A 15945-nucleotide genomic window follows, 5' to 3' on the forward strand; every position below is an offset into this window, starting at 1 on the left:
TGGTTTTGGGCCCATCCTCGGTAATTAAACGAAATATGGGCCGTTTAAAAGTGTCAGCCTGCGTGCTGTAAAGCCCATTAAGACAAGACAGAAATGTTCCCTGCCCGAAGAAACTACAAACTTAAAATTAGTAAATTACATTATCATTATCAATCGGATTAGGCAACTAAATTACTTACGAGTCAATTGGTTGTAACTGGATTCAAATTCGGACAAGGACTTTTAGATAGGCAGTTGTTTGTTTCTTTTTTCCAGAGATTCTGGAAAACCTCGTGTTAAGCTATTGTTTACATTCATATAACATGCATATTTTTAGATTTTAAGTCCACTAAATGGAATATAGTTCGTGAGCATGAAAAACTACTATCATCACTATAGCATGAATATAGTCCAGTGGTATTATTCCCCTGCCACTTTCATATTATTAAAACAGCTAGAAACGATTTAGTAATTTAGCGGAAGGAAATGACAGAACATCCCCCTTAGTTCAGAAATGACAAGTAGATATAAAATGGACCCATTTCATATTTGATTGAATGGCTTGTTATTCGTCTTTCTTGAGTTTTCTACTTGTATTTTCCTGAATTCCTCCTGATAATTCCTGTGGAAACCGATGATGCTGGATTGATAGCCTTTCGAATCTTTAAGATGTTCCAAGCAGTGTTAGCACAATGCCCTGCAGTTGCAAGCACCTCCTTTGTAGCTTCTCCTGCACCTTCACCATACCTGCTTGCTTGTACAATGAGCAACTTATTGTTTGTTTGAACAAAGTAAATGAGGAAAAGGGATAAAGAAACTGAAATATTTTGACTGTAGGTTCTTGGTCTTACTTATCAGTTACCATTCTTGTTGTGGCAGCAGAGGTTGCAGATAAAGCTTGCTTTCCAGCAATTTCTGCTGCATCCAAAATCTTGTCTGTAGTTTTCAAGAATGAAAATTTTGGTCACCACATATTTTCTTGGATTTTGTGAACCGAAGCTTTTCTTATTTGGAATATATACGTATAAGGGAAAGTGTAGTTTATACTCACTGACAGCATCAAGTGAAGCCAACAGGATTTCTCCTGGAGCTGTGGCTAGGAAAGCTTTCCCTGCTTGGGAAGTTACCAGGGGTGACATTACGGATCCAGTAGCGACACCAACTTGATCAAGCACAGCTTTGCTAAGTTTTTCTGTCATCTGTGATAGACTTCTCACACTAAAAGCAGAAAGGAAATAAATATATAAATTAAGGGGGACATAAAAAATGACTCACATAAATTTATTATTGTATCAAGATACCGTTTTATGCTTTCATTGATGCTACTTTCATTTGTAGCCTCTGCATACTTTTTGCTATTAGTTCTGCTAACAGGGATAGCAGGATTTGAAATAATCTCCCCTCCATTATGGACCTGTATTCCATCCAATTTTCTTCAGATTAACTGAGTAGGTGGTTTATCTATTTTTCTTGAAAACCATGGACTTGTGTTTTATGAATCATATTAATGTCAGTTATAGGGAGCAATATTCTTGTTTTCCTTCTGTTCATAATTTTATAAAACCAAAAATATTTAACTTTAGAAGCATTACCTGGCTGCTGTAAGTATTGCTCATTATGAAGATACCTTTGACAATTTGACCAGTTCCTTCTACAATAGCATTTGCCAAAACATTTTTGTAATCTTCAATCCTTGAAGAAAACTGATTCCATTCAATAATATTTCTACTTTTAGTTGATGTAGTACTAGAAAAACATGAATTTTCCATAAGAAATGCATCGAGCGAGGGTAAACTGCTGCTAAACTGCCCCGAAAAGGTCACCCCATAACTCAAAGGGTCACTGTCTTTCATAGGTAAAGAAAACAAGTAGTGAACGGAATCAAGCTTCACAACAGGCTCATCTTTTGTTAATGGCCACTGAAGATCATTACCAACTTTAATTATGTTAGCAATACAAACACCCTTATCAAGGATTTGAACAAGCTCAAAATCGCCTTTTGCTAAATCTAGAACTCCTCCTTTATCCATCAGATAAACTATGCATCCTGGAATCTGCAGTAGAACTTCACGGTTGATATTTTTGGTTTTTGGGCTCTTTTGTTTTGATGAAAAAGTGAGTTCAGGTTTACCGCGCCTGAAATAGGCCATTGTTGCTATTCTTGCTTTCTCTCTTCAGGAGAACATAATTGATATATATGGACAAGATAAGAAGATAGGCTTGACAAAAAAAAAAGAAGGTTTAAGCTACAATTGATTCTGCAACTTTATTACATTCGGAGGAATAACAAGTTTAGCTACTTTTCCACCTTTTTCAATAACTGAAAGGTAACATTGAATCTTTTTCAGCTTATACAATTTTTCATATAATTAAATTATACCATGGGATGCAAATAAGATTATGGATTTCAAATTATAATTATTGAATTAATGCTCTATTTCATTATTTTCAAATTCTATAAATAATACATTTACTTCTTATTTTCTAATTCTGTTTTTAGCTGCAGTCTTTAGCATTCCGGCAGAGACAGATGATGCTGGATTGATTGCCTTTCTTATCTTGAATATATTCCAAGCAGCACAAGCACAATGCCCTGCAGTTGCAAATACATGCTCAGTAGCCTCGCCAGCGCTTTCACCAAATCTGCCAAATCAGGAATAAGAATAATTACAGAAAGCTCCGGATAGGAAATTTATTATATGACAAAGATGAATCAAAAAATATTTAATTTACCTATTAGAGACCATTCTAGTTGTAGCTTTTGAGGTAGCAGAAAGAGATTGTTTTTCAGCAGCTTCAGCTGCATCTAGAATCTTGTCTGTAATTTACAAAATAAAAACAATTACTCGTTATGAAGGACTTAAATGAAAAATTCATATATTTAATGAAGATTATGGACAAGTTTAATTTGGGTTTCACTTACTGACAGCATCAAGTGAAGCCAAGAGAACTTCTCCTGGTACCATAGAGAAGAATGCTTTCCCTGCTTTGGAATTCACTAATGGTGTCATTACTGAACCAGCAACAATGCCAACACCATCAAGCGTGGTTTTGCTCAGCTTTTCTGTCATTTTGGACAGCTTTCTCACACTACATTATTAATAGGAGCAATCATACATTTGGCGAGTTAAAATTTAAAGAAAAAATAATGAATAAAAATAAGAATACATGTTCCCATTATATTTTGAAATAAAACATTATTCTTATCTTAGGATACCGTTTTAAGCTTTTGTTGACTTTGCTCTTCTTTGCGTTCCCACCATTAGTACTTGTATTTCTGCTAATTTCTGTAATTTTGGCACCATTTTTCTCCTCTGCAGCACGAGTTAAAATCATTTCTCCTCCTTTATTTACCTGCAATTTCCCATCTTTCTTTTAGAATAATTATCAGATAATTTGTGGATTATAAATTTAATTATGCTACAGAAACAGTTATAATTAAAATACTGCATACAACTTCATAATATTCAATTCGACTGTAATCATATAAAATGAAAATTTTATGACTTTTAAGTATTAATTTTGTACTAATTCATTAGCTTAAAGTTCTCCCCATGCTTTAATTAACAATAGATTAAGCAAAACAAACCTTGTTAGTGTAAGCATTGCTACATTTGAAGATCCCCTTGACAATCTGACCAGTTCCTCCTGCAATAGCCTTGGCCAAAAAATTATTATAATCTTCAACACTTGGAGCAAATTGTTTCCACTCAATATTATTATTTTTACTTGTACTTGATGAACCTGACCCGGAAAAGCAGGAATGCTCAGAAAGAAAGGAGTCCAATAAGCTCAAACTGCCACTATAATGCTCCCAGAAAGTAACACCATAACTCAAAGGATCACCATCTGTCATTGGCAAAGAGAATAGATAATGCAAAGCATCAATCTTAACTACTGGTTCATCTTTTGTTAAAGGCCATTGAAGATCATCACCAACTTTAACAATTGTAGCAAGAGAAACATTATCTTCCGAGATTCTAATAAGAGTAAAATCGCCCATGGAAAGTTCCAGAGCTTCTCCTCCTTCCATTAGATGAACTGTGCATGCTGGGATTTGCAAAAGAAGTTCCTGTTTGAGATTTTTGGGTTCTGGGATTTCTTGAAATGGAAAAGTAGCTTCTGATGAGCTAGCTCGCATTGGGGCAGAAGTGGTTTTGGAAATTCTTGGCCTGAAACAACCCATTTTTGAAAAGGGATTTTCCTGAAGAGAAAGCTACTTGTGATATGATATAAGAAGACAGAAACATAAAAAGAAAAGAGGTAAAGGGCAATGGTTGACAGAGAAGCCATGCTGTAAATATCTTTTTTTTCTTTTTTTATTTTTGGTTTATAATTTTCTTGGGAGTGCTGCTGGTGATTCTTTCTTTCCTGTTTGTGACTTTATTCTATTCCTGATGGATAATTTTGCTACTGTAGACCTTTCGGTGGAGAAAAATAATGGGTGCTTTGACAAACAGAGAACGAGATAGATAAAAAAATAAATGAGAGGGAAGTTATTCTTTCCCTTGTCCGTTCCTAAATTTACATTGATCTGATTTTGAAATTTTTTTTTTTTTTTTCATTTCAGAGTTGCTCAATTTAATCACAGACAAAATTTAACTGTAAACACAGCTCATAATCCAACAATAATTCCTCTATGAGTAAACGACCAGTAGTTTAGTGGGTTTGTCACAATTTTCAACAATAATTCCTAATGGGCTTTATTACTGGGCTGAGGCAGTCTCTCATCCAAATTACTGTTATCAAGTCCGGCCCACAAAAGCTCAGGAACAGCAACCAAACTCATTCACATTCACTGTCACAAGCAGCATACGGACACAATGATCGGAAGAAAACAATAAAGCAGCAGAAATTAATCAAGAAACAGTTCGCTGTAACAACTCAAAATCTCACAGTGTTGTGTTAACTTATACCTCCATTTGGATTTTGGTTTGGACCGCTCTCCTTTTTCTCGGAGTTTCTCAGTTGCCAAACGCATTTTTTTTTCCTCAAGGTACAACAGTTTCAAGTATGAAATCAACTATTTAATTGGCATTTATTTTTGCATACTTTCTTTTGTTTAATTAGTTGTTAATGGTGCTGGGTATAGGCATTAGGCCCTTACAATGTGTTTTTGTTTGGTGGGTGTGGTTTTAGTGCAGTGGAGGGAGCTGAATCTGAGATATGGTTGTTGCTGTGCTAGTACTGATTTTGGGTGTCTTATTGGGAGGCTTTATTTTGATTCCTCGACACTTGAAATCTTGTAATCTTTTTTGTTTCTTTTCTTGTCTTTTTATTTTTCAATTAATTAAGCTAACCTTTCAGAGGGAGATTGAGTTGCTATGTTTTGATGGGTAAATCTTTGTTCAATGCAGCCCAAACGGAAAAGGTTCACTCGAATGCAAGTGGAACGAAGGTACGTCTGATACTGATAATATGAACTTCAAAGCGTTCTTAAAAGTACTTGAAATGCTCAAGCACTCTGAAATCTCTAAGATTTTATGATTTTTTTGATTGGCGATCTTTCAAGGGATAAGGAATTTAGCCATTTTTGTTTATTAGTTTTGAAAATGAAGGCTTTTGGAATCAATCTAATGCACAACAAAAGATGCGAAAATGCCAACATTTCTGATGCTACCTGAAGAAAAATAGTAAATTGAAGCGTTTCAAGTTATGGATCTGTGCATGCTTTTAGAGCTTGATCTGTACTCCTTTTTTTAAACTTAAAAGAATGCAACTTCTTTTTTTTTTTTTTGTTTTTCTTTTGCTAAAAGGTCTCTTATTTGCTCTGCTCTGATAAATAGTTTTGATTAACTGAATTCCTAACCATAGACGTAGCTGCTCCTTGATGGCATTCTGTCCTGTCTAAATGATACACCCAATTATAAGCCCACTGAAGAGGTTCTTGATACAATTATATCCTTCAGCATTTTGACATAATCAGTAGCTCTTATGAGGTGAAAGGCCATATAATGAAGGCTTAAATTGGTTGGATAAGCTTTAGATTCATTGATAATTTCTGTCAATTAAAGAGTAACATTGACGCATATTTGGTTTGCTTGTCAAATATGCCACAGTTTTTTTGTTTGTTCTGTAATTGAAGTGTTTTGATTGACTATGATGTCCTCTTCTTTCATTCTATGGAAAGGAGAGAAAGGCAGCTAGAAGTTGGAAACAGAGAGCCCGAGGGGACATGGTTTGCTTGTATTCATAGTATACAGCAAGTTGATAAACATGATATCTACATTGCATGATTTGATGACAAGGTTTAATGTGCATCACGGAATGTGCATTTTACAAAGCTGCTTATATGCGGACCCCAAATTTGTGACCATAAGTGATAAGTTATCATGATTGGTGAGATAGAGTAGGACCTACAGGTTGAAGTTGTTATTCACTTTTTTTTTTTTTTTAAATCCAATATGCATTTATCCAGGTTGTAAGTGTTAATCAACTCTTTATGTTTTGAATAAATTTTTTTCTTGTTCTTAGGCATCCAAAAGCTACAATAAAGCTGAAGTATCTAAGCATCATAAGAGAACTGACTGTTGGATAATTATCAAGGACAAGGTATTTTCTTTGTTTTTAGTTTAATCCTGCATATGAAACTCAGAACTGATTTTTCCTGTTGATAAAATGTAATGACACTTGTAGATAAGACCTTCATCTTTTATGCCTATAGGTGTATGATGTTACATCATATGTAGAAGAACACCCTGGTGGCGATGCCATCCTGGCACATGCTGGGGATGATTCAACTGAAGGATTTTTTGGGTATGCATCTGTCAGCTGAAACAATTTCGTCCTTGTTACTAGTCAGTCGGTCAAAATCCTCTTTAATTTCAAGTCCATAAATATGTTCAACGACCGTGAAGTAACTGTTAACATCAATCTGCTAATGCATTGAATTCTTTGAACTGATAACATTTCGATAGGGATCTTAGGTGGGGTTGGAAATATGATAATGAAACATTAGTTCTCCTAAATGTTTGCAAAATCTGATCCTTTCCCTTGCCTAAATGTCTTGTTGCACTGTGTTTTAATTGGATAGTTCGCCTCACCATCTTTTCCATTTTCAATTCTATGTGCAGGCCGCAACACGCTACTCGAGTCTTTGACATGATTGATGACTTCTACATTGGAGATCTAGAGCAGTAATAAATTGCTGGCATTGGATCACAGATTATCCAGTGAATTGTACTCGGAAAATATTATTCTTTTGTTGGGTTTCATGCCTTCAGTGTGACAATTGACATACTGATATCTTTCCATCATCATGCACATTTTTGCAACCATCTCCTATTTTTGAGAGATTCTCAAACAGTTCATTTGTTTTCATATTTTAAATTATTTTATATAATGTTTAATAGTATATTTAATTAAATACTGATTCAACCCCGATCGACCCTTTAATCTTTAACCCTTTGCATTCGCTAGGTCAATGACCTGACCGGATTTGAAAATCTCAAGTATTCGTAAGAATGTATAAGGTGATGATTAAAATTAAATAAAAATAGGACTTTTCAAACATAGACCTCTATTTTCCAAGGTGAACTAAAAATTTATCCGAAATGACTCTGCCTTGCAGACTCGCAGAGTATCATTTTGAAATTTGAATCTCTGTTAACGGTTACATTTGACATTAAGATACAAACTAGAATAAAACTAGAATGAACATGGTTAATAGAGAACTTAGGTGCAGCAATGACGAGGTTATGAAAATATTGCACAACAGAAAATTTTCAACACTGATTTTTGATTTTTTTTTTTTTTTTTTAACTGTGTAAATTACATAAATTACACAACAAATCACCAAAAATTACAAAATCAGCCCAGACAGGATGCCCTAATTTGAAGAATTAAAATTGATTAAATGGAGATTGAATAAATGACTAAAATTCCTAAATCTCTAAAATCAACCAATAATGGACTAGCAATTTAGCCAACCCTTTCTGAGACACAACAATTTTGTTTCCCAAACCCTAACTGCCCCATTGGATATTTGAAAAGCCACAAGGAACAATAACAAGATTTTTTCCACTGAAGCTTCAATACCCTTGGCCAGTTTCTAACTATCAAATTTCTTAGGTTGTCGCCACTGTGCCAAACTCTTTGCCAGAGAGCCAAGGAAAGAAGCTTTCGGAGGAGCTCCCTTCTTCCCATATAAATGTTTTCCTCCCAAGTCTGTATAAATTGGACCCTTGCCTTTGCTTCTTTCAATCTGCACATAATAAAATTTGCTGCTAAGAAACCGATTAAACCATCAAAGTAGATAAGTTTTGCTTCTGATCTAAGGAAAAATTGCTAATGAAGTCATTTATAGTTTCAAGACAGCAAAGTATCAAAACTCAAACACTTCTTTTGTTCTTCAATGAAACTTCAAGGTTTCAAAAAAAATTAAAATGTAAAAAAAAATCCTTAAGACAGAATTTAGACTAATGAACATATCTTTTGCTGCTTTCTAGATCCTTTAGAAAATTGCATTTGCTTGAATACAAAGCAATAATATCACCCTTGAAATTAGAAGTATAAAATTTCGAACATAGTCCCAAAAATGTGGCGGTAATACAACATGCAATTTGGGAAGGAAAAATTAGTATTATGATAAGAGAAGATTTAAATTCTAAATCAAAAGCAATTTGAGAAGGAAAAAAAGATAATACTCTAAATTCACGAAAGGATAAAACTAGCATACCTTGTTTATCTTTCCATCTTTCAAGTGGTACCGTATGCCAGACCAATTAATAGACTGAGAGAAGTGTGAACGGAATGCAGATACAGGATATAAAAAGTTATCCACCAACATTGCAATAAATACCTGTTCCATTGCAGAGCATATTGTTAACATTAATCGCAAATTATAAATCAAGACGCCCCCCACACTTCCTAACCAAAATAATGTTTGGGAAACAATTGAAAATTTGAGCTTTTCTGTAATTGCTAGCTATCATTATATTTCAAGGAAAATCATTGAATGTCTTACACCAGTGGCTTAACTTATATCTTTCCAGCTAAACTTCAGGAGAAATACTTTGGAACAACCAGTTTTAACAAGTTGAAGAAAATTAAAACCTCCCACCTAAATGAACAATCCTATGAACTAAAAGAAAGTCAATTTATATTCTGGACGTAGTAATTTTAAGTAAAGCAGAAAATTATCATAACAATGTCAAATGCTTGAGAAGACCAAAATTCTTTGCATAAAATATGACATCCACAACGAAGTTTACAAAGTTCTGCAGCTGCACTGGAAAAACTAGAAATACTTACAAGGACCCAGTTATAAGAAGCTAGAGAGAGCGGAGGTGCCTCAGGGGACAGCATGTTGCATAGTTGAACTTCTATCCTTGTCAAATTCCACATTGAGAAAAGTTCTGTAAATGTGCATACAGCTAGGCAGGTGACCAGTAACAACCCTGTCAAAGCATTTTGCAGAGCTTTAAGAATTGACAATGCCAACTCTCAAATCAGTTATAGGCTCTAGCCTTATATTCTCATTTTTAATATAAGTAACACTTAGCCAAACAAATTAAATTTCACATATGTGGAAGTGCAAGGAAAAAAAAAAAAGCTTAGTTATCATTCTGCAAAAAACAAATGTCTTCTTAAATAATAGTAAGTAAAAAAAAAAAAAAAAAAAAAAAAAACAGAACTAGAGTGACATTTCTGGTTCCAAAACTACAAATAATCACCCATTTTGCTGTGTAATTTCTTCTTTCTTGAAACACCTCAAATGGGATGGGCATGTATTGAAAGTTGTAATTGCAATGTAACATTGGTTACAGTTACAATAACAGGAGCAATGGGAAGCTTTATTCACAGATGCTTCTTGAAGCCCCACCATACATGTTCCATGTAATGCATGGAATACCGCCACCACTTTCCTCAGACACCAAACCTCCAAAAGGAGGAGCAGAGACAGATTTTTCATCTGAATGAACATGCACTGTGTACTCTTTATGGCATTGACAAGTGAACCAACAATACAACTTACCAGAAAGAAAAGCGAAGTAACTCACCGTTAGAAACAGAGGCTGCTTCCTCGCTTGCATATCCTCGTATATATATTCGCAAAGCTGCTGCAACATGAGTCATGGCCATAAAGTACGGCGCCACAAACCCCCATGACAAATAGCAATGGGAAGAAAATAATGCACGGTTCATTAACCAATTAACCTTCGATATATATGATTCCAAAACAAATGTTTGCTTCCTCAGGTAATTCCAGTACCTAGACAAAAGTCGATAAGCATGGAACAAAAATGTAGGACATTGAAAAGTCTAACCAATTAATTATTACAAACCTTGAAAAACTAAGATCACTAGCAAGGGGATGAGGAAAAACAGCAACTGGAGGTGAGGTAATTAGCCTCTTGTGAGCCCCTAGAAAGAGATGATCAAATCAGTCATAAAAGGGGGAAAAAAAGGTTGAGAACCTATGCTTGCAGAAAAACATGCCACATAGAGACTAAAAGAAAGGCAGCTTTTAGAACTACATCAGCAAATTAATTACAACTTTATTACCAGCTAGAGCAGCAAGAGTCATATCATCAGAGTATCCACCATCTCGTAGTCCTGAGACCACACCATAGCGGTCATATCTAAAATCATCAGCATGCATCTGAAAAAGTCCAGAACGATTAAGGAAACTTGCAATTCTACATGCACTATTTTAAAAGCATAGCAGGTACTTACCATCATGCACCCTCCCCACAGAAAGAATGTTTTTCCACCGGTAGCAAAGCCCATTGAACAAGGCTGGTCATAGAGAGTATTCAACATGCTCATTAGTTGAAGGATATAACTCAGGGTGAAAATGAAGAAAGCTTATGCATAATGCAGAACAAGCCAGTTAGTTGTGATCTTAACAATATCAGCCTACAAACACACATTTCCATAAGTAGACATTGCTATTTTAATAGAAAACGCAATTCCAAAGCCAAGGGACAGTTTCAATTGCTTGGGACATCCCTTCCAAACAAATTCAAGAGAAGTAAAAAATATAATAATAATGAAATAAATGGGTGATTGCCACCCTAGCCAAGAAAACGCATCATTCATAACATAATTGCAACTCCAAGTAAGTACATTTGAAGTGGAATATCGAGTTTAGATTTCTCAGATTGATAGCACTCTGAAATTTCATTGACAAGTCTCATGATTACGCTTTTTTCGTTCTCTTCTAGTCTTCTTACTTCAAGTTAAAAATATGATTTATAATTGATATAGTGCTTCTGATAAACAACCCTGTTGCAAGCGTCATCTATTCACATGTTCCGTTTATCCAAGTTCAAGAGAACAAAGTCCAAATTTTATCCACATAACAAAATATAGTATCACATCCATAATTGCCTTAAAACTCAAAAAATATATAATGAAGATTAAAGGACTAGAAAAGATTATTAAGGGTGCTATACCATATGATATTCATAGATGCAATAGCTTCCTAAACTCCCAGAAGGCAGATCAAGAGGGTATCCAGTTTGAATAAATATCTGCATGTCATTACCAAAGGGTTAAATCATAAAACGAAATCCATGTTCTAGACCACTACACCCATAACCATAACAAGAATACAAACCTCAGGATTCTTTTCCATTTCAGTTGTGAGGGCTCCAATGGACCCAGGATGCAGCCTAACATCGTCATCCAAAAATAATACATACTTGCTTTCTTTATGCATTTTCTCCACACCAAACTACACAAAAAAAACCATGACATATTAAATGCTAACCAAAAACAAGCTTCTAGGGGATACAAATAAGGACAATAGAATCAAGAAGTATGTGCATACTCAACATTTTAATTGACACTTTTTCTAATAGGCAGTAGTACCCAGCATCTAATCTAAACCCTACTAGACAAGAATTTTGGAAATTTATAGCCATGTTCTAATGAAGAGCTTTTTGGTATTATTTTTTTTCTTTTTTCATCTTATATTTGTCAAAGTAAATTATATTATTAAAATGATTTCACTTTTGTTGTTAATGTCTTCAAAGAGAAGACCAGGTTGCTTCTCAAACTGTTTTCAAAGATACAACTTTTTATTATTGAAGCTTAACAACTAAAAAGAGAAAACAGAGATGATACCAAACTGACCCAAAAACAGCGAATCATGTTTGTAACATAGCTACCCAAAAGGAAAATGGCATAAGAATGGCACAGACCATTTAGCAAAGTTGGAAACCTGTTACATACCAACTGGTTGTGAACTTTCTGACTACAAGTTGTTGACAAACCAGCTATAATAACTCTAGCATCAATATCATCCTGCATTATTTTAAGAAATAATAAATATAAACAAAAAAAGAAACAGATAAATATAATTAAGAGTTGGGAAAGTAAAAGTAAAGGTTCAGTTACAGAATCTCTCATTTTCAGGATGCTCATAAAACAAGTATCTAAAATTATTTGTCTATCCACTTTTAGAATTCCTTTATTGTTTCACTTGAAAATTGAATATGCCATTGTTGTTTGCCATTGAAAATGGTCCCTTAACCTCAAATGTTAAAACCCACAGATACACATGCTCATCAAAAAACAAAGGTAAAGAGAAAGAGAGACAGCAAAAGGAAAAAAAATGAAAATTAGCACTTATTTCGACAAGTGCAACTATAATTAATGTTGTTCCATTACAAGGATGAAGTTTCCAGATAAGATGAACAAACTGAGATAGCAAGTGTCTCTTATAAAAGTTGTCAATTTGATATAGATGATATTATTACTACATATGTCTTATCCTGGTTAAAACCTGAAAATCTATAATTGTAAGAATAAAGTAAATTTGTTAAACAATAATACCTTAAACTCGGATAATAAACGAGATACAGCATGGTAAGCGGGGTCTTCTGTACTTTCCACTATAAAAAGGAATTCCAGAGGACCACCATAGAGAGACGTGATCTGCATGTATTAAAGAACTAAAAATCATTGTTGCTAATACTCAAAACAATATCACTTCTAACCAAAAAGGTAAAGCTAGAAAAATAAATAAATAAAATTGCAAATAGTCAAAAGCTATTACACACAGTCCAGATGCCCAAGAATCATTTCAAAGATGAAAATTACACTTTGTCATCTAAGAATCTACAAATCCAGAAAACCAATGTGCTTATTAACTTTATTAAGGAATGGCAAGAAAAGAAAATCTCGACATTAGACCGATAGAGATAAAGCCATAATTTTTATATCTCTTGGCCCATAGACAAAGGAAAAAAGATTAGTAAAAAAATTGTCATAAGCAACCCCAGGAAAACCAAAGGGATAGCTTAACTTCTTTGTTTGGCTGCATGGGAAAAGGGGAGAAAGAACCACCAAAGTGAAAGGGCACCTCGGAATGACATCCTACCTGACTTCTCCAGTTATGTAGATTGTGTTCCCCAAACCCCTTTAAAGGCATCACAACAGTTACTCTGGGCAATTTGACCTGTTTTGAGTGCTCTAGATCATTAATATCATGAGAAAGAAATGCAAAGCTATTGCCAGCTCTCATACTATCCTTCATTTGCTTGATCTCTCTATTCCTGTGAGACAGAGAAAAGGATGCCAATATATTTAGAGGCAAAGGCAAGTTAAAACCAAAATGACGATCAATTGTGAAAACAAATATTGATTGTATGCTCACAAAAGCTTGATACCTGACAAAAGCAGCAAAAGCCCACCCAATAGCCAGTGTTAGGCATATCACACATCCCTACAGCATAAATTAATGATTCAGAGTTACAACTAAAATATCTCCTAAGGCATCAAAGAGACAGAGAATAGGGGCAGAAGAGCCCAAAAACACAGGCATTAGAGGAAAAATAAATAAATGAGGGGTAAAGAATTAAAAAGAAATGGTCAGTTGATAAGAACATTTTACATTAACATAAAAAAATATGTTCGCATGCATGTGTAAGGATGATGATTAAAGAGAAAACGCTATCAGCCATTACAGTCAAGATCACCATATCTCACAAACATAATTGCAATCAAGGAATTATAATATCATTCACATGTAAAATAAGAATCTCAAACAACTTTGTAGGAAACAAGCCAAATTTGATTAAAGCTTCTATAATTCCACCAGGAAAACTAAGCTAGCCAAACGAACTTAGCAAATGTTCCGAACCTTCACTATAATATAAGTTCTTCAAAGACATCATTAGACCATCCATTGCCAATTCCATCTTGCACCCATATATCCAGTCATCTAGAAAACCCAACTAGCTTTGGGAATAAGGCTTATTTCTTGTTGTACCGATATAACTAGTCATAACCAGCTTTCTACAAGAAATCAATCGCCCTTCCTTACCTAATGTAACTTTCAATGACATAAAAAATGATGCGGCTAGACTATAAGGCCTACTGAAAAACATATGTAATAGTTCCCACTATTTGGATTCGTTAACAATTGCTCCCATTTTTTTAGATTAGAAACTATAAACATGCAGTAAACAGAGATGGACATTACAATCTAAATAGCCAGCCGCTTTATTAAATTTATATGGCCAATAAGAGCCACATCCTAGCATCTAACAGATGGAACTGTAATTTTGACATTGCCATCCAGTAGCATGGCTTCAGCAAAGAAAGACATGAACATACTGAAGCAGCTTTAGCACTGTCCTAAACAATTTCAACTTGACTCTGATTAGCTGAATCACTATCCAAACAACATTTGCGTATTAAGAATAACAGACAAATCTACGACTGGATTTTATTCAAACAGCATCGGAGCCAAACTGAAAGAGGAACATAACACCTAAGATCCTGAGTTTCTGATATATTTCTTACACACTGTCAAGAATACCCAACTAAAAACAAAAAAAATCAAATGGAAAGGGATTGGAAGATGTCCTGGGATATCTTGGAAGTATAACAGCTGCACACGCTACTTATGATTCAAAATGTGTAGTAAAACATAATCTTATGTATCCCCAAATGAAATTCTACCACGAAAGCTCATCAATGTCACGAGATTCAGATACCTAAGCTCTGTAAATTTAGTTTCACCCCACAAGAGCCAAAGAAGAGAATAAGAAGACAGAAAGGAAGGAGAGAAAGAAAAGGTTCAGTTGAATGCATCCAAGTACATTCGCTTATTAAAAAAGCAATCCAAAAGGGAACAAAGAAAGCTTTAGCAATATATAAAAAGTTAAAATGAATTAAAGGGAGAAAAAAGGTACTGTTGCGAAGGAAGGCTTCGATGTTGGAACCCTATATATATGCCAATAAGTATTTGGTTGATTAATTCCTTAGCAGATAAAAAGAGAATAGAATTTCATAGTTTACAACAAAATTTATTCAGAAATCTTAAAAAACGAAATGAAACTTCAATGCAGTTCAGCTCGTAGAAACCACAATTCACTGAAACTAAGGCTCGAAAATTTAACACGAAAAAAAAAAAAAGTACGACTCAATTTAGCATCAAACTCCCAATAACCAAACAGACCTGGATCTAAAGAATAAAAAGGACAAACCTGGATCTGAACGAAAATAGCGAGAGGAGTACAAAAAGCTCTGCTGAGAGAGAAGAGAAACCAATCCAAAGTATCCAATGCCGGCATTGTTTCTCCTCTCTCCCTCTGTTTGCCTGCCTTTGTCTTCCTTTCCCTTCCTTCCTCCGCCTCCTTCTCTTCCTCGCTACTTCAACAAAACTCAAAAAGGAAACCCTAAGTTTGAGCGACACAATTCTCTCGCTAACTTAATGTACATGTTCTAACTTAAATCAAATGTATTTCTCTCTGATAGCCATGGAAGAAAACAGCAAAACAGAGAGAGAGAGAACAGTCGGAGAGAGGAAAGAAAAGAAATAAAGAAAGCGAGACCGCGTAATTTTATATTTCGAAGACAGGCCCCATTCCAATTTTCATAATAGTATCGTTTATTTTGTTTGTTTTTACTGAAATTGGGTGAAGTTGAAAGATAGACGAGGGAGAGACCGTTAGATATGCGTTGTAATTTATTTTGCGAGCGGTGATTGGGTCGCGTGTGCGGTTGGGA

At 34.7% G+C, this 15945-nt stretch overlaps 4 protein-coding genes across 7 annotated transcripts; 1 reads left to right on the forward strand and 3 right to left on the reverse strand.

The window, feature by feature from the left end:
• Positions 1–375: 375 nt before the first annotated feature.
• LOC149493977 (senescence/dehydration-associated protein At4g35985, chloroplastic-like) lies at positions 376–2208 on the reverse strand. Its single transcript, XM_089725404.1, has 5 exons — positions 1572–2208; positions 1281–1393; positions 1031–1197; positions 831–915; positions 376–726 (listed from the first exon to the last, which is right to left on the reverse strand). The coding sequence occupies exons 1-5, from the start codon at positions 2127–2129 to the stop codon at positions 567–569; spliced, it is 1083 nt and encodes a 360-aa protein (XP_089581530.1). The 5' UTR covers positions 2130–2208; the 3' UTR covers positions 376–566.
• An 11-nt stretch (positions 2209–2219) lies between these two features.
• On the reverse strand, positions 2220–4249 carry LOC149493978 (senescence/dehydration-associated protein At4g35985, chloroplastic-like). The gene is made up of 5 exons (XM_089725403.1): positions 3569–4249; positions 3197–3333; positions 2903–3069; positions 2713–2797; positions 2220–2622 (listed from the first exon to the last, which is right to left on the reverse strand). Exons 1-5 carry the CDS (start codon positions 4163–4165, stop codon positions 2457–2459), a joined length of 1152 nt encoding a protein of 383 aa, XP_089581529.1. The 5' UTR covers positions 4166–4249; the 3' UTR covers positions 2220–2456.
• A 533-nt stretch (positions 4250–4782) lies between these two features.
• CB5LP (cytochrome B5-like protein) lies at positions 4783–7345 on the forward strand. 4 transcript variants are annotated; one of them, XM_089725407.1, is made up of 6 exons: positions 4783–4990; positions 5119–5224; positions 5337–5377; positions 6454–6531; positions 6644–6735; positions 7053–7345. In XM_089725407.1, exons 2-6 carry the CDS (start codon positions 5146–5148, stop codon positions 7117–7119), a joined length of 357 nt encoding a protein of 118 aa, XP_089581533.1. In that variant the 5' UTR covers positions 4783–4990; positions 5119–5145; the 3' UTR covers positions 7120–7345. The 4 variants fall into 4 exon arrangements, with proteins under 4 accessions (XP_089581533.1, XP_089581534.1, XP_089581532.1 ...); XM_089725408.1 differs by having other exon boundaries at positions 5124–5224; XM_089725406.1 differs by having other exon boundaries at positions 4783–4975; positions 5124–5224.
• On the reverse strand, positions 7052–15829 carry LOC149493980 (Nucleotide-diphospho-sugar transferases superfamily protein). The gene is made up of 14 exons (XM_089725402.1): positions 15423–15829; positions 13599–13654; positions 13310–13484; positions 12763–12864; positions 12160–12231; positions 11543–11659; positions 11379–11456; positions 10657–10719; positions 10486–10582; positions 10266–10344; positions 9981–10192; positions 9232–9377; positions 8657–8779; positions 7052–8182 (listed from the first exon to the last, which is right to left on the reverse strand). The coding sequence occupies exons 1-14, from the start codon at positions 15507–15509 to the stop codon at positions 8030–8032; spliced, it is 1560 nt and encodes a 519-aa protein (XP_089581528.1). The 5' UTR covers positions 15510–15829; the 3' UTR covers positions 7052–8029.
• Between the last annotated feature and the right edge of the window lie 116 nt (positions 15830–15945).

Source organism: Jatropha curcas, chromosome 8 (genome assembly GCF_041381405.1).
Source record: "Jatropha curcas cultivar XTBG-Jc1 chromosome 8, XTBG_Jcur_1.0, whole genome shotgun sequence".
Lineage (NCBI taxonomy): Eukaryota > Viridiplantae > Streptophyta > Magnoliopsida > Malpighiales > Euphorbiaceae > Jatropha > Jatropha curcas.

Coding starts and splice junctions, on each gene's coding strand:
- CB5LP (XM_089725407.1), top strand. CDS start 5,146: ATGGTTGTTGCTGTGCTAGTACTGATTTTGGGTGTCTTATTGGGAGGC. Junction 5,225..5,336: donor TCCTCGACACTTGAAATCTT/GTAATCTTTTTT, acceptor TGTTCAATGCAG/CCCAAACGGAAAAGGTTCAC. Junction 6,532..6,643: donor GGATAATTATCAAGGACAAG/GTATTTTCTTTG, acceptor TTATGCCTATAG/GTGTATGATGTTACATCATA.
- LOC149493977 (XM_089725404.1), bottom strand. CDS start 2,129: ATGGCCTATTTCAGGCGCGGTAAACCTGAACTCACTTTTTCATCAAAA. Junction 1,394..1,571: donor GCAATACTTACAGCAGCCAG/GTAATGCTTCTA, acceptor GATGGAATACAG/GTCCATAATGGAGGGGAGAT. Junction 1,198..1,280: donor ATCAATGAAAGCATAAAACG/GTATCTTGATAC, acceptor TTCTGCTTTTAG/TGTGAGAAGTCTATCACAGA.
- LOC149493978 (XM_089725403.1), bottom strand. CDS start 4,165: ATGGGTTGTTTCAGGCCAAGAATTTCCAAAACCACTTCTGCCCCAATG. Junction 3,070..3,196: donor GTCAACAAAAGCTTAAAACG/GTATCCTAAGAT, acceptor TTAATAATGTAG/TGTGAGAAAGCTGTCCAAAA. Junction 2,798..2,902: donor GGCTTCACTTGATGCTGTCA/GTAAGTGAAACC, acceptor TGTAAATTACAG/ACAAGATTCTAGATGCAGCT.
- LOC149493980 (XM_089725402.1), bottom strand. CDS start 15,509: ATGCCGGCATTGGATACTTTGGATTGGTTTCTCTTCTCTCTCAGCAGA. Junction 10,583..10,656: donor TGTGGGGAGGGTGCATGATG/GTAAGTACCTGC, acceptor GGACTTTTTCAG/ATGCATGCTGATGATTTTAG. Junction 10,345..10,485: donor GACTCTTGCTGCTCTAGCTG/GTAATAAAGTTG, acceptor ATCTCTTTCTAG/GGGCTCACAAGAGGCTAATT.